At 38.2% G+C, this 27,567-nt stretch overlaps 1 protein-coding gene across 6 annotated transcripts in view; it reads right to left on the bottom strand.

Annotated features, from left to right (window-relative positions):
- The window catches only part of LOC131059830 (phosphatidylinositol 3-kinase, root isoform), a 244,701-nt gene that overhangs the window by 92,805 nt on the left and 124,329 nt on the right, over positions 1-27,567 (bottom strand). For all 6 annotated transcript variants that reach the window (XM_057992864.2, XM_057992870.2, XM_057992865.2 and 3 more), the window contains exon 16: positions 2,599-2,742. In XM_057992864.2, coding sequence (XP_057848847.1) covers positions 2,599-2,742 — 144 coding nt within the window. The remainder of the gene's footprint in view (positions 1-2,598; positions 2,743-27,567) is intronic.

Here is a 27,567-nt window from a genome sequence, read left to right as displayed (position 1 = left end):
TTTTCTAAGTGTCAAGAGGGGAGAAGGATTCCCACAAAGTCACACTCAGAAAACAAGTTAACACAACATACATGTGAAAGGAAACCACAAACATACACTTATAATGGAGGTAAGAACACATACACATCATACATAAGTTGAAGGAAGGCAAGAATGGAGATTTTCAATTAATCATAAGGCCAAAAGCCAATCTTACAGTTGCAGAAATGCAAAAAAAATTACAAGTCTTCAAGAGAAGCGAAAGAGCATAGGAAAGCTCAAGGCACCAGGGAGGGAACCCCTTACAATGAGGCTTAATAGCCTTTATATAGAAAAATGGTTACAAGAGTGATCATGACCCCTGTATGTCAGTTTGGGAGTGCAGGGAAGTGCATGCACTTGACTTGTACATGCAAGCAACCTAGCCATACCCACAAAAGGCAATTTTGAGAAGGGTGGATTGACTGACCTTCCAAAGTCAGAGTATGCAATCATGACACAAGTCACCAAGCATGGCCCCGTACCTCCCTTGATGGAAATCCTGCCAAAAACATTAAATGCACCCCTGTGGCTCCACAAAAGAAGGTGCATAGGTCACCAAAGCTGTCGGAGCATTTAAATCTTTGAGTGTCAATCACGCCATCCGGAAGTGTTGCAAGTCAAAAGTAGGCTTGGAAGACTTCGGAGACCTGGGTCACCGTAGTTGGGGAACTTCGGGGACCTGGGTCACCGTAGTTGGGGAAACTTCGGGGACTTGGGTCACCGTAGTTGGGAAACTTCGGGGACCTGGGTCACCGTAGTTGGGGAACTTCGAGGACTTGGGTCACCGTAGTTGGGGAACTTCAGGGACTTGGGTCACCGTAGTTGGGGAACTTTGGGGTTCTGGGTTACCGTAGTAGAAGAACAAGGAACTTGGGAACCTGGGGGTTCCGGAGTTCCAAGGTTGAAGACAAGGAACTTGGGAACCTGGGGGTTCCAGAGTTCCGAGGTTGAAGACTGGGAACTTGGGCCTAGGGGTTCCGGAGTTCCGGGGTTGAAGACTAGGAACTTGGGAACCTGGGGGTTCCGAAGATCCGAGGTTTAAGAACAAGAGACCAAGGAAGGGAACTTTGGAACCTCGGGGTTCCGGAGTTCCAAGAAAGAGAGAGGAAGAGAAGGCTTGTGAAAGGAACTTCCAACAAGACAACACTTCATACTTTATGATTCCATTGTTTTCTCTTTTGGAAGATTGGGAAGGGGTCTTTACACAAAAGATGACTTTTTCCTTGTCTCCAACTTTGTGTTTAGGAATGTAGAGTTCAACAAAGATTAGTGCTAGAGTTAAATTCCCAATATTTGCTAATCTGTTTTAAACTAAGTTACCGGTTCGGGTTCGAAGAACCCGGTACGCCGGTACGGCAAAATTTTGAAAAGGGGTTTGGATTCGTTTGGGTTCGTAAGTACAAAACCATGTAAATTTTATATATATATATATATATTGATATTTGTGAAGCCTATAAGCATGAATTAAAATTTGCATGTCACATAGCATCATATAAACAACAAAACAAACATAAGCTTGTAATCATAACATCATGATCATACCATAATAGCATCATATACATCAAGTTTAATATCAAAATGACAAAATATTCAAGTATCATTGTTTCAACTTTCAACAATATAAAGTTTAATCATCAAATGGATCATCTAATTCCTCCTCCTCCTCCTCCTCCTCCTCCTCATTGACATTGACATTAGATGAGCCAATGCCACTTATAGAGGTGAAATGAGTGAATATAATGTTTTAGAAGTCACTTTTAGGGTATAAGTTTCACCTTTTAGCATGCAGAATTCAAAAAAAAATTAAATTTTGCAAATAATTTGTTTTTTTGGGCTGCCCGTGTTCGACCTGGGTCCACTCGGGTTCGACTGGGTTCGACCCGGGTTCGCCTGGGTTCGACCAGGGACGAACCACCTCTGGTTTTTTCGAACCCTGGTCGAACCCAGCCCGAACCAAGAACCCGTTCGAACCAGGACCGGTACCAGGGGGGTCCAAGGGCGAACCGGGGAACTTAGGTTTTAAATGAAGATACTCCAACGAACTTGACTAAAGTTTCATGATGCAATTGAGTGATTCCTTCAAAAACACTATAACTAAAGACATTTAGTTAATAGCGAAGATGAGAAACTACAGTCATACTAGGTCGGAGGATTGGGAAACATTTGTCTCTAAAGAAATTCATTGTCTCTTTTTTACACCTTATTTTTGGGTATATTGAATTCATCAAAGCCATTTACTGAAAATTTACCTTGCCTCCCTTGAGAAAAAAGTAATGAAAAAGGATCTCCCACTCCAAAATGTTGTACCACTGAGGAAATGTTCGAGGAACATATTTTCATAGATATTAAATAGGTGCTTCCTAGACATCTCTAACCCATGTAGATGTCTTATAACTCAATTTATTATATTAGTTCCAAGAATCATGGATGAAAAGTAATGCAACCTACACATCCTATCATTAACCTCTTTCCTTTCCCTTTATACTTCTATCCAAGATTTATCTCGTCTTCTAGAATAATATTACCTATGCTCACTATCAAAGGTACAGAAATTTTTTATAGAAGAAACAATAATACCTTTCTGCTCCACCCATTGCTTCTACCATTTCCTTGCAGAGCTTCATGGGTGGTGGAAAGTGCTTTGGATCCTTTCCAAGAATGTATCCAAAGTCAACATGAAAAAGGCGCCCATCATCTGTTAGAAGAAGGTTATCAAGATGCCTGAAAAACCATGATTGGAAGTTACCATTCAATTTTTAAATAAACCTTTCACATAAAGAAATCATGTATTCAACAGTAAGATGAGGTAATGAAAGAAAAGACAATGCAAGCTGATAAATATGACCATTTCATACATGTTGTTCCAAAAGTAGCTTTGGTAATTGATTAAATTTTTTGAGAATGTGCAGGTATTTGGAAACAAATATGCTACTGATCAATGAACTTCTTAACATGCAACAACCATAGAAAATATTGATAGTACAACTACTGTCACATAGAAAAGTTCAAAGCACCTAGAACTAGTTTTTACAAAAACTGAAAGCAACAAAATATAGCAGAAACTGACTAAGACATAAATAATATGCTTTCTGATACATATTGATAAGGCATGACAAAACCTCTGTTTCCTTGACAGGGAGATGATCTTCTTTAAAATTCTTATAAGACTCTTAACTATTTGGGGAAAAATAAAAATAAAAAGGAAATGCTTAGTTTGTACTGCCCTTCAGAATACTATCATAAATGAACATCTTAACATCTCAACACACTAAAATAAATTCCCACTGCAATATTCATAAACAAAATCTATAGTGTAAGATGAGAAGTCATCATGATTTTCATTCCCAAACTCACACACTCATCAGGACTCTTCAGAAAAATGGCATAAGCTGTAGATGAACAATTTGTGAATGTTCAACTCTAAGAAAAGGAACCAAATGTGACAATGGGAACCACCTGATACACAGTGATCCATGATGCACCATTACCAAATCAACAATTAGGGTGAAGCCTATATAGTAAATTCATAAAGTGCTTTGCAAATGCATTCATAAATTTCATTTTAAATGATACATTTTGAACAATTAATATTTGTCAGGGACTTGATCTTGATCATGAAGTACCTTGAAATTGGTTTGTGTATGCCAAAGAATATGAAATTTTGTGTATAACTGGCAAGATTTTGCAAGAAGGAACAAAATTAGTCTTGCTTTTTCTTCTGGTGGGGCATAAATTCTGTTGTGAGAGCAACTAAAATCTCATAAGACACAACATCGGAAGCCATAACGATCTTCAAAAGAGTAATAACTAATACTCCATAGAAATATGAGTAGCTTGATTGTAGCTATGTATTGAGTGGTATACAAATAGGTGCCTCAATTTGTAATGTCCTCTTTTTGAAATAGGATTTAACAATAAAATTACGATATAAAAAAAAAATATATATATATATATAATATAACTAAAATTTAATTAAATTTATTGAATGGTCAAAAGGCATGAAATGAAGAGTTGTGACTCTTATCAAACATGAGATATAAAAGGGTGAAGAGTTCATTTGAAAAAGGATATGGAGGAAGGAACAAAGAATAGAACATTTGAATCAAGAAAGAATTAATGGAAGAAAAAAAAAAGAATAAGAAGAAAATAAGGGAGTGGCTCCTTCAAAAGGCAAAAATTATGAAGGGTTGTGCTCTTTCAAAGGGTGGTAATTGTGAAATGTTGTGACTCTTTCAAAGGGAAGAAACGATGAAGAGTTGTACTCTTTCAAAGGGTGGTAATTGTGAAAGGTTGTGACTCTTTCAAAGGGCAGAAACGATGAAGAGTTGCACTCTTTCAAAGGGTGGTAATTGTGAAAGGATGTGACTTTTGCAAAGGGCAGACATGATGAAGAGGTGTGACTTCTCCCTCACATTGGAAGATATAAAGGGGAGAAGGTTTCATTTGAGGAGAACATACAAGGGAGATCCATTTGGAAAATAATTTAATATTCTCAAAAGACAGCAATGATGGGTGGTGATTCAATTCTAATGGAAGTTGGTGACTCTTTCACCAATATTGTATAAAAGAGAAATCATTTCAAGCATTCAGGGATCACTTATCAATCATCACTCCTGAATCCACAAAAGCAATCATCAGTAACCAAATCAAGCAAACAATCAATCAGAAAATCATTCTATCAAATCAGCATTCATTCAATCATCATTCATCAATATGTCAAATCAGCATTCATTACATCATCACTCATCAATCTTCTAATCAACAATCACTTAATCATCACTCACCGATTCCTCAAATCATACTATCAAAGGAATTCATTCAATCAATCAATCAATCATACAAATATCAATCATTCAACAACAATCCATCAATCAAGTGAAATTGAATAATCTAGTTTAAATTGGAGAAGAATTCAAAAATAAACCTGAGTTAGAAATTAAGAACAACAGTCTATAATATTAAGGGAAACAATTGGTATCAAAGTATTATTGTATTTATCTCAATGTAAATTTGAAAGGAAGATGCAGCAGTACAGGTCTGTCCCCTTCAAGTACGCCACCTCGAGATGGATGGACTGGAGATCCTTCCATACTTGTGGGCCAAGGGGCCAAATGACTTGGAGGCTCATTATGTGCCCCTGGGTTTGGTTGAGGAAGACAGTCTTTCAATGTCCTATTAAGAAATATAGGATAAGTAATTAATTACTTGATTTCCATCAACAATCATGTTTGGAATCAATGTGAAATAAGATGCAGCGCCCTAAAATAGATGGACTGAAGGTCCTGCCATACTAGTGGGCCAAGGAACTGAATGACTTGGAGGCTCATTCCATGCCCTTGGGCTTGGTTGAGGAAGACACTCTCACAGCGTCCTATCAAGCTTTTCCATCAGATTCCATATATATTTGACTATGGAAAATAAGATATGAAACAGATATGAATGATTTTAGGATACTTGAATTAATAGAGATTATTTGTATACAAGTTTCTTGATATAAATGCTTCGATGTTAGTTAATATTGTTTATAAGACATAAATTAGGATTTTCTCTAAATTGGCCTTACAATTATGTAATTTTACTATAGAAATTATATTTGTGGATGAATTGCATTTGTTGAAATTGTTATTTTTGGACAAAATCAGGTATACCCCAAAAGGGGACATTACACAATTCATCTATAAGAAATGTGGAGGTCACAGACTAAAGTGCAATTAACCATATTATTTAGACCATCAATTTCCAGATAAAAGGATGGGGACAAGTGCAACAAACAAGCCTGAATCACCCACAATAATCACCAAAAATTTTAAGCTCGCATTCAAAGTTTGAAAACCCCATCAAAAAGTGCATGTGTAAAACAAAGGTGCACACTTATCAAAGAGGTTCAAAGTGGATTTTTCAAGGTTTTAGATGTCTTCAAAGGATTAGCCATTATCAATGGAAAAGATAATCATTCATATCAGTCACCCAAAACCACTTACCCAAAAGGTTGTTTTTAGTCATCACCTTTTTCAAAGAAAAGAGCATATTCTTGGATTTGCTATTTTAGTACTCTATTTTCAACACTAAAAGCTTGTGTTACTTTTAGAGTTTTCTGTTTATAACTTGGAGTTAGCTATTTTTAAATTATCTATCTATAGATCTCTAGTCATACAAATCCAATCTACAACGTATTTGGAGGTTGTGTTCACTATGAAATAGGTACATCCACAAATCCTAAAGACTTGAACCAAAAGCCAAGGCAAGCTAATGTCAATGTAGTGATGAGCAAGTCTCATGATCCGACAGCAGCATGAATGGACTAATCACTGTGAGTAGGTATCCTCACCTTTACCTTTGGACTCAGCTAGGCCTAGGAGGGTGTTCCTAGAGGTATCCTCAACAAAACTTTCAATAAAAGATAATAAGCAAAACTAACCAACTACTACCCAACGTATGCTTGAGCCCAAGATTTGTCACTAGGCCAAATACCATGTGTAAATTCTCTTTTTAAATTGATAGCACCATTGCACATGCAAGGTGAATACTTACACAACATGATTCCCCACAATAATGACTATTATAATTTACGTAAAATATTCCTTGGGTTCAATAATCATGAAAGCATGCAGAACTCTAACCTACCTCTAAACTACTAAAAGTGATAGATATTAAAATTAGGAGTGTGTTTGACCATTGGCCTCCAAAACTAGTACCTCTCCCAATGGATGATAGAGTCTCAGGTTGCAAGAGAGAAAAAGGCACACATGCAAATAACTATTAAAAATATATTTGAGTAGTATGCTTAATAATATATAACAATGCAACAAATATCCACATCAAACAAATAAGTGACCACCACAAAAGCTTTACAATGACTCGTAATTGTACCACTTTCATCAATCCCTATCGCATTCACACCAACAAATGTGGCAAGAGGAAACCCACAACTAGATTCAAAGATTCACATAAAGATTTACAAATTGCAATGAAGACATTCAATTACATAAATAATTGCTATTTGAAACTCATTCTGTGATTTACAAAAATGTGATTCCCAACTTACAAATTGGATTTGCAAAAATTAAAAACCCTTGACAAATCTCTAACACTTCCAACCCTTGGAAGTGCCAAAAAGGATCAATTTTTTCCCATTCTGCATTCTTGTATTTATAACATGTCAATTACATGCCTTTTAGCGACCTGTAGGAGGTCATAGGATTATTCCACTAGTCGAGGCATTCAATGCACCACCACAGCCTACTACATTAAAGTTGGCCTTGCATCTAGTGCTTGATGACCTAAGGCCACCACCAAGATAGCTTTCCCACATTCAAAGATTAGCATGGGACCTTTTCTTAGACTTGCAACAGCTAGTGTTTTACAACACTCAAGTAACCTTATGCATTTTCAGCTTCATCGCATGGCCTTGCATGAGCATATGGGCCTTTAAAGGCCCAATGACTTTTTGGTGGGAGTTAGACAATAGCACATATCTATCACATTCAATTTTGATCATTAGTGAAAAATTTGAAAGTGTAGGGGAAGTTGGTGGAATAGTGTTCCCACATGCTAGGGTTCTACAAAACTCATGCATGAACAATGCTCAAATGGTGAAAAACATCTTGTAGGCCCATGTATGGGACGATGGGAAATTGCATATGAATGAGGATCGAAGGTCAAGAATCAAGAAATTCCCAAGTTGAATGAAAGAGGGGGAAGACAACCACAAACCTCAAAGAAATGGACTAAAGGGGAAACAAAATTCAAAGGTTTGGGATATCATCCTAGTGTTATTCATTTATGCCAACACTAGGAATGGTGATGATTTGAGAGAAGCATGAAAAGGAGTGGAGATTGGAAAATTTGCATACTTTCTACCATGGGGAGAAAAGTTGGTAAGTGAAATTTTGAAGGCCTGGGGAGAAAAAAAAAATGGAATGACAAGGTTTTCGTTTCAAGATTACTTAGTTCAAGATCCACTTTGGGATTTTTTATGACACACCGAACACAAAATAAAGATGCCCAAAAGACACTATCCTCTCTTGACTAAAATAACCACATATGCTAATATTGCAAAGAATATCATATGGTGATTCCAATGTTTTTAGTGCGATCTAGCGACTTTAATGTTGGATATAGCTCATATGGTGATGTACGCTAGTAATCCAAGGGGAACTTGAGAATTTCATTCACAATGAAAACTTTCAGCTTTTTTTGGGGGATTTTCGATTTTGGACTTCAAAAAAAAAGGTAAAAAAGAAAAGGATTCAAGAATTCCATGCTATTCCTAGGAATTTAAGAGACGGTAATGATTAGGTGAAACTAAACCATGCTTTGGTTCACCAACTTAAACAACAAAACAAAGTGGGTGTAATCTTCAAGGGTTGTGGTTATAATTTTCATACCATGAATAATACCGTCAAAATGAACAATATTTATTCAAAAGTAGAAGTTAAACATCCACAGATATGCTCAGGCTAACTTTGCACAATGATCAAAAATCATATGTTCATCAAAAGTATGAGCAATGATTTCACCAACCAATACTATCAAATCTTGCATTCATTTAACAACTTTATAAAGCAAATTCTATTTTATGTTGAAGAAAATATGAAACCATGCAACCACAAGATAACATAGAGATTCAAAGCAATGCAAATGAACTTTATTATCTTAGTAGTCTTACGCAACAATTTCACCAAATCTCTCCCATACAAATGAGAGGAGGCAATTATATAGAGTTTTTGAAAATGAAAGAAAGTCCCAGATCAAACAGAGATGAACGGTCGAGATCAAAACACATACACCCTGAATAGGGTTTACAATAGCTATCCAACAAGAGAAAACAAAAGAAAGGCATGTGGCATAGAGAGCTTTCTTCTAGAAGAATGCATTCTTATCCCTTTTCTGTGGCAATCTGGACACGAGGATTAACCTCTTCCATTGTGACATGTGGCAACATGTTTTATCTTGAATTCGATCACATCCAAGTCATCGGTATAAGTGTCAAAAGCATTCTCCCAATCCAATTCTTGTTTTTGAAAGGCATCCCTGATGGAAAAGAAGGTGGCTGCTTTAGTCAAATTTTGCTTAAGGATTGATCCTGTGAAAGTGAAGAAATTCCCTTGAGCTTTGACCTTCAAATTTTCTATGTTCATTTCATTTTCTCGAATTGCTTCCTTTCCAAGGGGCCACAAGGAAAATCTTATTTTGAATTTCTTTCATCAACTCTTCAATTTTGATGCAACCAACCTTTACCTTCACCAAAACTTAATTTCTTGCTATCAACGCCCAATGCCACATGTTGAAATCATAGATATCCCCAGATGCAATTACCTGTCCATCTATTAATTCCTGCTTGGGAATTCCTTTCAACACCTTTAAGCATGGGATTACATTGTCTTGAATATTTTGAAGATCCTCCCACATCTTTGCCATGTCTTGAACTCTAGATAGTAATAAAGAAGTTTGTCCATGTGCCAATATCAATTCCTCTATGAACGTGACAACTTCATTATTGATGTTTGCCATCCATTAGTTTCTTTAGCTGTCACCTTCATTTTTTTAAAGTCTTCAACTGTTTCCTATGGAAGAGCCAAAGGCACGGGAACCACTACATCTCTTTGAGCAATAGGACTGGTCAAGTGTTGGATATTATTCCTCAGTTGCTCATTTTCTGTTTTAAATTCCTCTTTCTTTCCTATTTCTTTATCCAATCTTTTCTTGATTGTCATAACTGAATTATCCAATTCTTGAACTTCTTGCTTCTTAATAGTGGGGCCCAAGTTAACAATTGTTATTTCACACTCTCCGGGAGTAATATCTTCTTTTCCCTTATCAACTTTTGGCACAGCCACTTGAACTGAATGAAATCATGCATCGTCTCTTTGGATCAAGGAATGCTTCTTGGTTGTTTTCTTTATTGTAACCTTTTCTAATCTGGCCAAGAAATCTGTTGTGTCATCTTCTTGTTGAATTTCCACAGGTCCCTTTACTTTCATCCTCTCTTTTAACCAACAAGGAATTTTTGGTTGCTCAATGCCTTCATCTTCCTGATTGTTCTCATCACCTGGATTATCCTTGACTCCCGAAGAGCAGAAATCATTCCCTCCTAAAATTCTCCATATAGGATATCCATCTCATCATTTTCCATTTCTATTATTTCCACAACAAATGGTTGCTCTTGAACTTCCTGTTGATTTGATTTTCACGAATTGCGTAAGGCACTTTCATCTCATCTAGTGGTTCATTCTTAGGAATTGATATATTATTCAAATTTCTAGATGTGATGTTGATGGAGGAATGAGGTTGACCTAATTTTAGGTTCTTTCCAGCAGCTCCTTCATTTACAATTTTCTTTCCTTTCGATTTTGCAAAACTTTCAGCTGTTTCCTTTCTCTTCTTTGAAAGTATACTTTCCAATGGCTCGGCACTTTAGGATGCTTCATCATTATTGGAAGAATATGACTCCATAATGCCCATAAAATTGTAAGTAAGAGGCATATTTCTTCATTTCAGCTCTTGGACTTGTTGATCATCACACCATTGTGTATATTTAACAATTGGCCTCATCAGGGTGGCCAAATTTGCTAGCTCAAGATCAGACCATCTCATTGTGGAAAGTGGTTTGTTATCATCACATCTTGGTTGTGTGTATCCTCCATCATCTTCTAACTGGTCAAGCACACGAAAAAAGTTCAGTTGTCCTAATCTTGACCACATTCTTTTTCTAATGTCAAATTCATCCGCTGCATTGGCACAGAAGTCTTCAAGATCCATCTTGTGTTTGTATTTTTTCTCCATTCACGAATTTAATATGGTTATGAGGATCAAAATTAGCTCTGGATCGGTAGAGGATAAATGGATACCACTGCATCTCTATCCTTGCACCTTTCACTGCTTGTGTTGTTGAACAAGATTCCAACATTTTTCCAATAAAAAATGGAAAAGAAATTCAAGTCTTGTGCTTTGTTCTCTAGAAGCCTTCATATGTCTCTAACTGTATTAGAACTTCAAGTAGTATCATTTTGTTGGTGGGATAAATTGGTAGTCTATAAGGAGTCAGGACATCCAGTAAATCCTTGAACTCTCAAATATGTGAATCCTGGATACTAAATAAATCAAGATCCAAATTTTCTTATTAAGTCTTTGGCTTCTTGAGTTAATCTCTAATGAGTTCCTCCTTGCAATATTCTAGTGACATACATCAAGAATGCATCATTTACTTGCTTGAAATGAGACTTCTCATGAAATTGCAGTTGCGGGTAACAATCATGTGCCTTGATTTTATTTTCACCATTTCCCACTATACCTCTACATATTAATCCTGTGTACTTATAATTTCTGGCAAGTAGGTAAACAATATAAGAACTCATGTAGAAAGACTTTGTTCTTTCCAAGTTTCTTAATTGTTCATCTATAGCAAAATTGATTATCCTTTCCCAATTGAACATTTTAACTCCTGTAGTAACTTCATCAATGAAATAATACATCCAGGTTTCAAATGGTGCACCTTGAGGGTTGCTCGTTACTCTATTGAGTAGCAAGATAATATCTCCATAATCTTCTTTCAAATCTATGTGAAGAAGTTTCTTTGGCATCTTTTTGTAAGTAGGCCTTGATTTTTCCAGCCATAATTTGTTGATAGTTGTTCCAAAAGGTTCAAGTTGTTCTTCATAGAGTCTTGTGGTTTCTACTTTGGTTTTGAAAGCGGTTATATGGTAGTTGGGAATTATAAATGCTTCCTAAATAGCAAGTTCTTCAAGATATGCCAACACACTTCCATCAGGTGCAATAATCTGCCTTTCCTGGGCATTGTAGTGTATGGCACATTCTAAAATTAATTCACTACATTGTACTTGTTGATGTGTTTTTTATGCACAATCGAACATAGAATAAAATGCCAAGGTATCTTATCCTCTCTTGAACAAAGTCACTCAAATGCTATGCTTCACGATCAAATGAGACAACTCCAAGGTTACGAAATGTCGGGTCTTGACATGTGGATAAGCTCAATGATTTGATGTGATAATGCTGGAATCACAAGGGGACTTATGTTGTACATGAATGCTTGAATACTTGGGCGTTACTCGAATGTGGGATTAACTCATCCAATAAAGAAAGAACAAAAGGAAAGGGTTTAGAGAATCTAATCTAATCCCAAGGACAATGAAGATAATAGATGGTGCTTTGATAGACAAATTCCCCCAAACATAACTTGTCTTCGCCAAGACAAGCAACAACTACACCAAGTCAATGGCCAAGATTACTAGATAAAACCCTAATTAGGGTTTGTTACAACCACCACTACATTGACCAATGAGAGATGAGGGTAGGTAAGATAAATAATATTTGATGTAATGCCACGTGTCACCTATTCCCTCCTTGAATGAATGTTGACTTGTTACCCTTTGATTGAACAAATAGTGATTGGGATGCCACCTCAACTTGTCTTGTAGACTTAATCAAGTTGCCTTGAACATTCTTCATGATGCTTGGAATTCCCTATTATACTTTGCATTTCATCCTTATGTTAGGGAATTCCCCATGAACTATTTCCTCCTTAATGTTCTTTGGCTTTGAGATTCCTTGACGTAGTTCCTAATTTCACAATGTGGAATCCCTTGTGCATGTCTTGAACTTGCTTTTTTTACTTTGTTCACCATCAAGGTGAAGTCTTCTTCATGTTTGATCTAGTCCACATCCTTTCTTTTGGAAACCTTTGTCTTGAAATCCTCTTCCAATCCTTGAAATGTTGATCCTCCCCATCCGCATTTGTTAACAAACCTACAAAACAAACAAACATTGAATCAATAAACTTTATTTGAACCTTGATGGGAAATCCATCCGCATACAGGCAGATTAGTCCTCAAAACATCCGCATTATCTTTGTCCATTCCTTCACTGGATGGAAATTTGATGCCTATAGGGACTACTTTGTCATTGATCTTCATTTGAATTGATTTGTCCCTTCCTTTGTAATTTCGTCCTCAAGTAGAAATCCGACTCTCATCGGGACTCATTGTCCTTGAAAATTTTGTGTTGATTTGATCACCATTCGATGGAGTGGAAGTCTAGACACCATCAAGACACCTCAATGTTCCTCACTTTGTCCAAACATTTTTTCCAGAATTAACTTTGATTCTGATTTCAATCAGAAAATTGGAACTATGTAACATAATTCTGGAAAATACAAAGGATTTGATCAAAATCTAGTAAATTGGTCCCCAGAAAACCTGATTTTTAGACTTAGGATAAGTTCGATTGCAATAAATAAGTCTGAAGACACCCCTGTAAACTCAGAAAATGGTGTGTTTGATGCAATCTCAGGTCTGATAGCTAAGTATAAAGTCTGAGGATACCCCTGGAAATGGTTGATTTAGGTGCTGGAAAGTTGTCTCAGACTTGATTTTTTGAGTACGAAGTCTGAAGACACCCTGGTAAACTCAAAAAATGATTGATTTGAAACTCAAAAAAGTATACCTGGGTCTGAAAATGTCACTTGGAAGTCTGAAATTCTGAATACACTCAGAAAGTGACTGATTTTTTTATGTCAAAGTTGTAATAAAGTCTGATTTTTTGAGCACTAACTCTGAATACACCCTCCAATGTCTAAAATTACTCAAAAAATGGTGTATTGAAGTCTGATTTTCTGATGTTAAAGTCTGAATACACCCTCTGAAAGTCTGAAAATGCCTTCAAAAGTCTGAAGACACGCTGGAAATGAAGAAAATCAGGGACTGAAAGCGGTCACAGTCGATTCGTGCACTTGCATTTAATTTGTTTCACCTTTCTAAGCTCAAAAATGACCATGCCTAGGCATAACTATGTGGCCGGAAATGATAAATCAGTCTGGAGACGACTCAAAAAATGAAGTTTCTGACCTGCACCAGCAATGGTGTCCACACAAAATGCCTTCAAATTCTTCAAAAATAGTGTCTAGACAAAATCGCCCTTCACCAAGGATGGCTGGAAATGAAGTATAAGTCTGAAAATGTGATGTTCCAACAATGACCAGCAATGGCGCCCAAGGAAATATGCATAGATAACTCCCAATATGTGAGGCAATCAGCCACAAAGAAAATCGTGGCCCAAGCAATGATGGTGCCAAACCTCAAAAATCACCTATGTCTTCAATGGTGACCAGCAACCTACAACAATTCTGAAAATTCTCCTCCAATGGTAGCGCTGGGAATAGTTGGGCAAAATTGCCCCTTTTAAATCTGCAACTCCACCTCAACAATGGTGTCTAAATTGACACTTGGGCAAAAATTGCCCAGCTAGAACCATCAACTTGCCTCCAATCAGCCACTTAATTGTCACATCAACCACTTATATTATTACTTTAATACTGGCTGGGTATACTTATACACATTTTCACATTGATATTTCACCACACAAGCAATGTGGGATAAAAACTTGCCTTTTATATAGCTTGGGGGAAAATCACCTTGTATTGGGATAATAATTTTCATTAAAGTTTGTCATAACTCATCACAAATGGCACAAGGGGAAAATTGATCCCCATCTGGACACTTAGAATTCACAATTTCATTAACTTTGTCTGAAAAAATCCACTTTGGGGAAAAACGTGGGTCATCTGGATACCCAATTCTTTCATTTTAGTCCATAAACCTGATTTTGGGGAAAATCGATCCCCATCTGGATAATCATTTACATTCATTTCCTTGAATTTGTTCATAAACTGGCTTTGGGGAAAAACGACCCCCATCAGGATAAGGAATTTTGTCCGCATTAAAGTTCATACTTCATTCCTAGGGAAATTCAACCTTCATCAGGAAAATTTCCAACACTAGGCAAATTTTGGGCCTCCCAGTGGAAAAATGTGGGCCATCAGGACAACTCAAGACACTTGGGGAAAAACGCCCCCCATCAAGGAAGATAGTGGGGAAAATCATGGGACATCGGAAATTTGTCCAAAAAGTTTAGGGAAAAATGCCCTCCATCAGGATAATTGAATTCTAGACCTCAATTTACGGTTTTCCATCAGGAATTTGATGATTTTCGCACCACTAAGCATCCAAACATGTCAAATTTCATCATTATGCATCGAGACTAGTCGAATTTATCTGAATTTGAGCAAGAAAATTAGGAATTTCATCAGGACTAAGTGCATATTAATTTGATTTACCTACTAGGAGCAAAAAAAATGACTCCTAAAAGACCTCTTAACACTTGGGCACAAAAATAACCCTAATTTGCAACATTTAGACATATTTATGCATATTCAAAACCTGTTGCAAATCCCAGACTTAGACAAAATTTAGGATCACTCTAACAATTTAACATGACACCCTCTCATAAGCAAAAGCTAAAACTAGGCAAAACATCTACCCTAAAAAGCGAAAAGTGGGGGTCCCCATTTGCAATGGGGTGATGTGTGAAAATGTCACAACACTACTGCCAGTGGAAATCCAACTACCTGGGCAATACCATTTCTCATCATACTCCGAGCAATTGTTGTAGGTAGTTACCCATCATGTCCATACATTCTTCTCTTGAAGTCCTTGAAATCAACATGGCCAAGGTTGGTGTCTCCAACCTTTCTCTATTTCAAAGTGATTTTAGACTCTAGTTGTATTCCTTTGCTGGCAAACTTCATTTGAAGTTTTCTTGAAAGTCCTCCTTCAGTGGTCATCTATTGCCTGAAAAAGACAAAGAAATTAAATTAATATCAATTTCAACATATGAATTCGAAGTCCTGTGGGATTTTATTCCTGATTTTGAACTTTGTTGTCTCAAAACTTCTCCTTCAGCCTGTCATAAATTTGGAATTCTATGGAAAAATCAGACTATAAGTGAAAGAATCAGCTCAATACTTAGTAAAAAAATTGTGAAAATTAGCCTTTGAGACAGAAAAATTATGAAAAATCAGTCTATTGCTCAAATTCTGGACTGAAAATTATACCTTAACTCCAAAATTTGGTGGAAAATCTGTCTTTACTTCTGAAACTGAAAGAAGATGAAAACCTTTGACCAATTCTTTCCTCCACTTAGAAATTTTCTTGTTCCTCTTCAAATATCTTATTTCTTTTTGAATTTTGTAGTGTCCCCTACTAGGAGGCTGCCAATTCCTGTAACTTAATAATAGTTCTGATCTGATCTAATCGATGATCATCACACTGGATGCTTTTGACTCCTTTCCTTTATATCTCTCAATGTGAGGGAGAGGTCACACCTCTTCATTATGGATGCCCTTTGGCAAGAGACACACCCTTTCACCATTAGCACCCTTTGAGAAAGTGCAACTCTTCATTACTTCTGCCCTTTGAAAGGGACACAACCTTTCACAATCAGATCTGCACTTCTTATTTAAATCAGATTTGCACTTCTAATTCCCATATTATCCCCTTCTCAAAATGAGGTTCTCTTCTCCCTTTTATATCCCATGTCTGAGGGAGTCACAACTTTTCTTTCCATGTTTTTTGACCATTCATTAACTTAATTAAATTTGAATTATAGTAAATTATATTATTTATATTTTAATTTTAATTTTATCTTTATTCTTTTCTATTTTAATATTAATATTATTATTTATTATTTAATTCTATTCCAAAGTGGGGACATTACAAATTTGATGGAGAGAGCTCTTCAATTTTGAACTTGAGACGGAATGAAAATGAAATGAAATGTTGAATTGAATATAAGGCTAAGAAGTTTGAACTTCTTTAGCATCTTTATGTTTTCTTGTGGATTCAACGAACTTGGTCTCTTTCTCATCTCTCCTTCCTTGTTTTTCTCTCTTAAAGATGGCGACTTTCCTTCTAGAAGATTCCCAAAGAATATTCCATTCTTCTTCCTTAGTGTGACTTCATTCTTCTTTATCTTGTCCATGTAGGTTGTTGCACGTTGGCAAGGAATCTTCCCTAGATTCTCTCTCTTCCTAGGCGAACTTGGCATGTGTTGAGAAATTTCCCAAGTGTTGGGCGAATTTCACCTTGATTTTCATACTTAGCTAAACTTTTACTCGTCTACCTAGGGTGGACTTGGCCATTGGTTAGGACATTTCTTGTTTATGCCTTAGCGGACTTCATGATGCTTCAAGACATCTCCAAACTTTCTTGGGCAGACTTCAGCATGGCACAAGACATTTAGCATTAGGCTTGGGCGGAGTTTATGTGTTGTTGAGCCATTTTGGCTAAGTGTAGGGCGGAGTTCATGATGGCACACGACATTCCTCTCTCCATGATGGGTAGACTTCATGATATCTCAAGACATTCCATTTTAGGTATGGCAGACTTTACTTGTTGTTGAGCCATTTCTAGCCTTGACCTTCGGCAGAGTTTACTTGCTGCTAGGACATTCTTCTTGGTGCCTTGGGCAGAGTTCACGCATTGGCAAGCCATCTCCAACCTTTCCTAGGCAGACTTCATGTGTTGTTAAGCCATTATTTTCTTAGTGTCAAGGCGGAGTTCATGTGTTGGCAAGACAATTCCAACCTTTCCTAGGTGGACTTCAGCATGGCTTGAGACATTTCTTTCTCCATGATGGGCAGACTTTGCCTTGTCTCAGGACACTTCACTCTCCATGATGGGCGGACTTCAGCTTGGCTAGAGACATTTTCCTTCTTGAGATGGTGAACTTAGGCACTGTCCAATCTTGATGGGCAAATTGCATCATGTCTTAAGACATTGCATTTTATCTCATTGCCTTGAACACTTGGTGAATTTTCTCACTCATCACCATGTTTATCTAGAACTTTCTGGATCAACACCTTGTCTGGAGAATTTTCTCTCGATTTTTCACCTTGGAGATACAAGCTTTTCATTTCAAAGACAGGAACCTCATTGCCAAGATCTGAATGACCCAATCCTAGGTCAACTTTCAAAAAAGCTTTAAAAAAAAGGCAAAAAGCCAAAAAAAAAAAAAAAAGCTGCTTCCGGATTTGTCCCAAAGTTCCAAAAATGAAAAAGCAAAAAGCAAAAAAGCAAAATCCTACAAAAATAGGAAGTTGTCAAAATTGGCCCTAAGCAATTGCATTTTTCATCCTTTGGTTTGCCTTAGCATTTCTGAGATGTCAAAATGCTCACTTGATCAAAATTGGTCCAATTGACCTAAGGACTTTAGAAAAAACTCTTTGAAAAACCCCTAACTCTACTTGCAAAGATTGGCAGCTTAGAAACCCTAAAAAGAAAAAAGCTAGGGGTCCCCATTTGTGATGGGACGATGTGTGAAAAAGGCCACAACAAGGATGGAGGGGTAAAGAAGTCAATACTTGAAATAGGGGCAAAAACAAACAAGTATCAAGGAAGAGGAACTGGAGATCTATTGAGAACTGGAGACCGAACTAACATCTATGTAGTATAATGTTAATATGAATCCTAGAAGCTTGATGCTGAGAAACGTATTCCCCAAAGTGTAAATAAAGTTAGGAAAGCACTAAAAGGAGATGGAAACATAAAAGATAATATGATTATTGTCAAAATGGAAATTAGTGAAGAATATTTATGAAAACTCTTCTAAACGAGAGGAATAATTATATATATTAAATAATAATTGCAGGCAACCTTTGTGAAATGATGTGATCGTTTGAAAACCAATCCTTAAGGCTTATACAAAGCATTTGTGTGGGACTTGAAAAGGGCATGGAGATCACTCAACGAAGAACAAATTGGTTTGGTAGGATATGGGCATTGTTGAAAGGGCACAAACGTATGTCCAACTCCAGGTACAAAGTACACCTAAGAATGTCCTAGCCAAGCCTTTTGTGCAAGTAGGCACAGTGCGATTTTTTATCATATTCATATTGTTGGATGCCAATTTATATATTAACGATGGTGTTATTAGTGTTCTTAAGCCTTAAGCTAGTTAACATTGATAAATGAGCATTTTGTATCTAACCTATAGATATAGCTTATAATATTTAAACTTAAAAAATTACACTAATTAATCCACTACCATACAAAATTTATTTGGATATATCAAATCTATCCAATTGTGTACTCGGAGAAAAGTAGCTTTACACTTAGTCCTAGAATGAAAGAAGACAGTGGGACAACTGGGTTCAAGGATAAAGTAAAATACATATGAAGTACTCGATAAGGTTCATTCTCAAAAGAAAGGTCTTCAAGGCAAAGAAGAAGAGCAAGGAACGAAAATCTGGGGAACCACGTGACAAAGAACCAAGTAGTATGAAGCCCAGAAACACCAACAATACAAAAGAAAAAGCATAACTAGGGAAGTAAGAGCAAGGAAAAGCATGTTTGTCGAGGAAACTCCTAAAACACCAATAGGTAGTGCAAAGTGGGCTATAGGGTATTGAGGAAAAGGACAAAAAGGAACCAAGGTTAAAAAGCCCATATAGGACTATAAAAGAACTAAACAAACTCCATACTATTGACGTGTCTAAAGTCGCAATGCTGCAAACTTCATACGGCCAATGCAGAATAGAATAAAACTGTTGAATATCCTATCCTCTCTTGAGATAAGGAAATCCCTAATGCTATTTTCTACGTTTGATCAAAGGGGGTAACCTCAAGGTTTCGTTTGTCAGGTCTTGACTACAGGATTGCTCAGTGGTTTGATGTGTTTTTGCTGGAAACACAAGGGGGACTTACGATGAAATAGGCAATTGTTGGATGAGTTCCCCGAAACTTTAATGGTCTTGCTTATCAAATGGTTTAAGTCGAGTTGATACTGTTTTCAGCAGGACTACAGATTCTCTTGGTAAAAAAAGGGGGAAAAGGAGGGATAGAGAGAGAGAGAGAGGGCTACAGAAAATGTAAATTTTAACTGAGATAGCAGATTTAGTAAACAAACAGACACCTCCAAATAACTAAATTAAGCATTACCAGCCATTTAAGCACAATACTTGCATCAATCTATTGCAATCTTCAAGGGAAAATTGAATTTTCATGCTATTAAATACAACATCAGAACTTTGACATTCATTCAGTGAGCATTCAATAACCGAACTAAGCATATGAAAGGTTCAGATTAACCGTACTGAAGAAAAGACAATCAGCCATTCCCTAATGGTATGAACAGCGAGGATTCTATCGGATGTTTACTTAGAAAATGCTATATAAAGGAAAGAAACATAACTGAAAATTTTAAATTAATGAAGAAGGAGACCATGCACTCACAGGGAAACTTGAAACAATCTTAACTTTGCATTAAATCCTGTAAATTTCGCCAGAGCTTCAACAACAATCCAAAAACTTCTTACAAAATGAGGGAAAACCAATCCCTTAAATAGGCTTCAAAAATGGATGAATGGCCAAGATCTAATCTAAACTAAAGGCTCAGATTCATCCATAAAACATGGCTGCCCATACCCATAAATGGAAGGCAAATATCAGCAACTACCTCATAGGGAGTAATAACTACCCCAAAAGGTAATTAGAACTTATCCAAAAATAATCCAAAAAGGTGCATACACATAAAGTTTTACATTTAGTTGACTTGGAAGTCAAACATGACCCTTTGGCCAAAAAGTGCACTTTTCAGAATCCAAAAGAAAAAAGCACTTTAGGAGAGCACTTTTTCTTTTTCAGCTTCACACCCCTTTTCCAGGAATTCATCCTCGCCATGCAAATATTCTCGCCAAAGGTCCCGACCAGCTGTACGTTCCTCACGAACATATTCCTGGAACCTGAGGCACAATTGGAATAGCAAACTGAATGGAGGCATAGGAGGATGGCGAATTTTATACTGCATGCCTTTAAGGTATTGGTCTACGTGCTTGAAACCATCCTTCCAGCTGGAACGATTACGCTCGAAGCACAACATGTCTGACTGGAACTGACCAGCAAAACTTAGGTCCTTAGCGGAATAGGTGATCCTATCCGTCCCTAGTCTTTCCTCCCAATCCGGTTGTATCACTTCATCGGACAAGGCATTTTGCCATCCCGAGACCATTGATTAGAGGATCATTTTGCCGAGTTCTTGCATGGTGTTCAGAATTGTCTCGCATGCATCGTGTTCTTTATCAATGATTTCTCTTGTGTCATTCTTCATGGTGATAGTCCAGTACCATTCTTTAAGAGTGCTAACGTTATAAGGATCTAGGATGGTGGACAATGCAGGAATCTGTGCGTCGGTCCAGAAGAGAGCTCTCATGAGGGGAAGACTAGTGGCAGCCACTTCATGTATTCTAAGGGATTCCCTCTTTACCTCTAATAGCCGGACCAGGGTGGCCTCTCGATGGTGAGCCATCTCTTTTACTTCTTCGAGGATTCATTCTCCCCTCCCTTTGATGCCTTGTATCCATTCTCTGACGACCCTCGCAGTATCCCGTACTCCTTCAAATTCTGTTGTGGTCCTCTGTGCCAAGGTCGTTGAGGGAATATGGGATTCGGAAGCATTGTGCAATGGTCTCAGGAGTTGATTGATGTATCCCTCGACCTGCTCGGCACGAGCTCAATACATGTCCTTTTAAGCTGTTATCTCTTCAAGTTGCCTGAGCATGTTCTATACTGAAACCTTGAATTCCTCCTTTTCCTGTTCCTTAGTGGCTCGTCCGATGGGGACGGTTGTGATGCTATAATCTGCCAGTGTGATCTGATCTACTGGCTTGTCTACAGGCGGGGTGGCGTTGTGAAGAGTACAGTTCCTTTGCTCATCTTTGGTCATCCTGGAATATGCCTTGGGATTTTTCTTCCCCTTGGCTTTAGCTTGATCTATACGTGAGAAGATGTCTTCCAAGTCAATGGGTGGCTTTCTGGTGGCCTTGCACTGAGCTCAAGCAATTAACCAGTCTTGAGGTACAGTTTGGGCTGATGCTATTGTTAAGTTTGCACTCTGTTCTTTGATGTTTTCAGCCGACTCATCACAAATTTGCAGCTGTTCCGTTACCGGAGGAGTGGAGGAGGTGTCAAGCTCTTTGCTCGCAGCAGAGTTTTCTCCCACTTCACTGAACAATTGTCTAGTGCCTTCGTGTGATGGTAGCTCTTCAGTCTTTTCGAGCTCGTGGGTCTCCTCTATCTTTTGCTCTCCTTCAACGTTAGAGTCATCTTTGGCAGTGTTATGGAGCAGCAGTTCAGGGCGACTCTGTTGGGTGGGTTCATGTACTTTGATCTCCTGAATGGATGGAATCTCTCCTTCCTCAATTTGGTTACCCGGCTCGGCTGATTCAATGACTCTTAGCTCGGCGTCCAGCATGTCGAGTGCGGGAGGATCATTAGCTCCAAATGCATCGATGCCACTCTGGGAAGGAGCAAGTATATAATCCAATTCTACTACATCGTCGGACGAACTGGGGTCCTTTGACGATGAAGTGACCTCTGGCCTCCTAATGGGAATCTTCTCCCTTCTTGTTCTCTTGGATGTCCAAGTTCCTCTGCTGGCTTTAGCCTTCTTCCTTTTCTCAGGCTTTTCAATTTCTTCCTTAGGTGCAATGGAAGTTCCCTCATCTTCAGAGGACTGAGAATCAAGGCTATCCATTAAGTGGTAAGTGAACTGGACTCCTTCATGAATTAGTCGCTCAATCTGCTGATGCAACCATTGGTCTGTATATCTTGCTGGGGCTGCCATGACTGCCTCAAAATCAGTGATCGGGTCTTGCGACCAATCAACGCCTGGCAAAAGATGCCTTACTGCCTCAAATTCCCAGACCTGCAATTTCCTGAATCTGTGAGTTGATCTGGGACCCGGCAGTATTCAAAAAGTCGCATTTGCTGCACACTCAGCCTAGAATATTCACGCCTTCGGACCTCATAGTCATCAGAGCAGTTTTTCCAATAATCTTCAACTAATTCCTTTGCTCTATAATGCCTACCATAGGCTCTCTTTGCCAGATTGTCGTGATCAAAGCATTTCCTTGGAAAATGCTCCTGTAGGCCATAGGAGGCCAGCTCTGCGAAGGATTCCTCTGCTTGGGTGGGGGTCTTCAAATGGACATCCTGGTTGCCTATAATCATGGGGAACGTGAATCCAGCCTACTTGCTATCTCTAAGTAAGATGCCGGTCGGACGTGACTACCTTGCGACATCCATAAGAACTATCTTGTCGGTTGGATAGCATGGAAGCCATAGAGGGGCACCATCAAAGCCAGCTATCCAGATATAGGAGAACCTTGGGAACTGGATGAACCAGGCTCCATATCTTTGTACTAGGATAGTAGCTTGCTCTGAGAGCCTTATGTGTAATCCTCCCTGCATTAGCCTGACCAGGCGCATTGTGAGGGCGTCATTGACGCGCTCATATTGACCAACCGCATAGCCTAGGCTATTCTTTTCTCTTTGAGCTATATCCTGTGGGTAACAATCAGATACCTTCACCTGACCAGGCCCATTCCCAATTTCTCCTTTCATTATTAAACCTGGCAATGGCTGGTTCTTGGCGAACATGTAGACCAAATAGGAGGTCATAGTGAAGTACTTCTTTGTCTCGAGTTCAATTAGCTGAGTGTGGATGTTGTCGCTTATAATATGGGCCCAGTCAAACTTGGACTTCCCAGCAAAGACTTGCTCTGTGAAGTAAAACATCCACTCTTCAAAGTAGTTGGATTTGGGAAGTCCCATAACCCTGCTGAGCAATGTGACCATGTCCCCATGCTCATTGTGAAAGTCACTTCTTGGGGTCTTTTTCCCAATTCTGACGCTTGGAGGTCTTCTCTCCTTGTACCACTCTTCATTGATCAGTGTTTTGCATCTAGCGGGATTCATATCATATGCCCCCTGCGCTTCATCTATAGTCGTGGTTGTGGGATTGTTTGGGAAGGGAATATCAAATGCATCGCTAATGGCCTCAGGAGTGAAGTTAGCGAGGACCATGTCCTCAAGGAGCACCAATCTAGAACCTGGCTGGTAATGTCGGGCAGCCTCTACTACTAACTCATAGTTTTGCACTGCTGGGGGAAATCCCGCTGCTTGGGCGATGCCACTTTCCATCATCTGCCTAAGCCTACCGTAGGCGTTAGGGGAGCAGACTCGGCTCCTGAAATCTTGGATATCGATATGGCCTAGGTCAGTATCACCAACATTGTCCCAGACACTCTGAACTTTTGACTCCCTCAATCCCCCTCTTTGATATTGGTACTTCATCCTTTCGACTCGGCGAGGGATATCTGATTTAGATGCTCGCAATGTCTCGGCTATACCAGGCGTCTTTGATGATTCTACCGCTGATATAGGCATTTATCCTGCACAGTCGGACACGGATTACGAGGCGATAAAAGGAAGCAAAGTGGGTTAGATAAAGAATATGCCAGCATTCAAGGATTAATTCAAAAATTGGAAACAACATGATATTGCTAGCTAAAAGCTTGATTGATTTAAACCTGAATAGTTATGAAGCTTTTGACTATGGATTCGTACTTGAGCATTTTCAGGATCAATTTTGAAAAATGGACAAGGCTTGAGAAATTTTCCTAACTTTGAAAATGCAATGTCTGGTTAAATCTTAGGAGTAAATTCAGATTTCAATTGCTTTGCATGACGCCTTATAGACGGAAAGATGCGATTCTCAAGATTAAGCATTTTAATCAATTTTCTGCACACACATCTATCCAATTTGTAAATACTTCAAATGATCGAGAGAGGTAAAGCGTACTTACCTGGTGAAAATGAATGACAAGAAATTGCACGATTTGCAAATTTGAATAGGAGGGTTCTGCATTTGAATTTCAACGGTCAACTTTCTAGTCAAATTTTCGCGCCAATGGTTTGAAAGGTAAATGCAGATTTAAACACTTGGTCATAACGATTTTTACCTTGGGCGATTTGCAATCTTAACCTGGGTAACTTAGTTGAAACTCGACTCTGAAAGGGGACTATGGATGGCAAATTTCGGTGAATCGAAGAGTTTTGAAAACCATTTAAAACTTTAAACCTTCTTTCATACTTACCCCAAATCGCAATTTTTGGCGGTATGATAGTCTAGAACGATTGCAATGTATAGGAATCGCGATTTTCTGGCTACACGAACCTCGGCACTCTGCGTGTTATTGCAAGCATTTAAAAATCGCGGCACTTATGCCCTTTTTTGGCGATTTTTGTAGAATGGGGGGGTTTCATGCAGAGCTCAAAATCGCGATTTTTGCCTTATCAAACGATTTGCTTTACTTCCCTTCCACAATGTGGTTTTCGGAGGTTTAGAAACTTCGGTATTTCGAACCAGTTTGCCAATTTCGGAATTTTGACAATTTTCACCCCTTTTGGCAAATTTTGGGGATTGGAAAGGTTTTGAAAACTATAAACTTTTTGCACCTTATGCCGAATTTCGGTGCTGTAGAGCACTTCGCAAGGTTTTAGCCCCTTTCGCACTTTCTCGGTTTATCGCCTAAGTTCGGCGTTTTTTAGTGGTTTTGCAAGCCTTTTACATTTTCTACACTTTTACCTTCACGCGATTTTCGGTGCTCGTGGGGGTTTTCACAAAGTTCAGACCTTTTGATGATTTTGTCAACTTCGGCGACTTCAAGCGCTTTGAAAATTTCATAATCCAAGTGCCTTTAGTGAATTTCGGACTTTTTGTGAGTTTTGCCAATTTTTTAAAACTTTCGGACCTTTTTAACTATTTGCAAACTTCCTTCATTTTGGCATTTTGGCCCTATGGTCCAAATTTCGGCCCTTTTGACCATTTTGCCAACCTTTTAATTTTTTCCATTTCACTTAAGGGGGTCCGAAATTCGGCCCTCTGGGCAATTTTGCCATCTTTTCTAGTTTTCGGACCTTTTGTCAATTTCGGCCCTTTTGGCCATTTTGTCAACTTTTTAATTTTTCTCTCATTTTACTTAAGGGGTTCGAAATTCGGCCCTCAATTGGGCGTTTTGGCAACTTTTTAATTTTCCTCAGCTGGCGAGAATCGCCATTCATACAAATCTCGCAAAGTTATAAAAACAAACATCATGTAATCTCTCTCATCGTTTTACACGAAAATTGGCGACTTTGGGTCCTCATGCGACCTTCGAACGCGCTGTTCTTTACTTGGCGGAATTCGCCAGTCTCCATCATCACACGCCCATTCAAGGCGATTTCACAAGTTTGAACAATCTCTTTGAATTCATGCCCGAGGGCTTGACTAGCCTAATGGAATCACCAACTTCTTCGTTCAACATCATCACTTCACGGACCGGTCGTGAGATCGCTCGAAAGGACGCGAGACACTCTGCATGAAACTCAACAAGGCGAAAACAGAAAGGCCCAAAAAAGGAAGGGGGACCCTATCGACAACAGGGAGCGTGTGCAACGCACAACACATACTTAGAAAAAAAATTGAATTTTGCAGCTTGGGCACATATGAAAGACCTAAAGGCATGCAAAGCATAGCATTTGAGTACAACATGGCCACTGGAGCCTAGTGAAAGAATCCTCTAAATGAAAATAAATAATGGGAAGGGCAAGTCCTAGGCAAGAAGGGGAACACAAGACTTAGAAAATTTTGAACTTTTAGGGCATACAAAATACATAGCTAACATACTCTAGTTGAGGACATATATCCTAAAGTGGATATAGTGAGAACCCTAACCTACCAAAATGTTGAGGTTGACAACCAAACCAATAGATAACAACCAAACCAATAGATAACTAACCACAAAAGGAGCAAAAGGGAGGAGCAAACACAAACACACTTCATCATGATCAAGAAGGGCAATAGTACAAGAAATAAACCACAAAAAAGAAAATAGTAGGTACAACATCAAAAGTCTCACCACTTTAGAGAAATAATGCTTAATATGCTAGCCATGGCACAGAGTTCCATAAGATCTCCATCCAAACTTTTTTGAGATAATATGTTCTCTAATTGAAGTCATATGCTATTTGATAAGGCCCAATCCACAAAGTGTCAAATTTTCCACGATTCACATTATCCTCAAATTTAGAATCCCACATGAGGACTATGTCACCTACCTAGAAATATCTTTGAGTGCCTTCTTATCAAATATATGCTTCACCTTCTACTATTGTGACAAAACTTTATCATATGTCACTCTTCAGCTTTCATCCAGCTATATCAGCTCATGCATTATTTGAACTTGAAGTATTGCATCATTTTCTTTTTCTTAGCATTTTGATTTCCAATCCATATGCTAGTTCAAAGGGACTCCTAGTGATAGTTGTCTTGTATGTGATCCTATCTGCCAATATCAAAAACCTCAACTTATCATTCCAACTTTCCTGTAATGTACTGAACCAAATTTTACAACAATTTTTTTGCAATTTTCACAGAGTTTGATGGACAGTCATTTTGTCAAACAGTTTGTATGCTTCTAGGCTGTTTGTGTTTTGCAATTTGTTTGAAAAAATTTGGATAGCCCTTTGTTTGATTTCAAGCATAAGTGTGGCTAGGTTGGCTTAATAAAGGGTTATGAACTCAAAACTGAGATGAGGCATATAAAAGAGAGATCAAAACATTCAACTTGAACATCAATCAGCACAATTCAAGGCGAGTAGGGAGCAGAAATAAGATGTTAGGCGAATTGTAGCAGCTAGAAGGGTGCGAACTTAACAAGGATGAAGCGCAATCAAAAAATATACAGGACAGATCTGGGTGAATTAGAGGAATGTGAACTTGAAGATGGAAGGAGATCTGACTTAAGGGATGAGTTTGTTTCACAAATTGTGATTTTATGCAGTGTTATTGATCTAGCTCACAAATATTTCT

Source organism: Cryptomeria japonica, chromosome 10, assembly GCF_030272615.1.
Source record: "Cryptomeria japonica chromosome 10, Sugi_1.0, whole genome shotgun sequence".
Taxonomy (NCBI): domain Eukaryota; kingdom Viridiplantae; phylum Streptophyta; class Pinopsida; order Cupressales; family Cupressaceae; genus Cryptomeria; species Cryptomeria japonica.
Note: the sequence above shows the minus strand (reverse complement) of the source record. Positions and strands in the feature narration are given on the sequence as shown.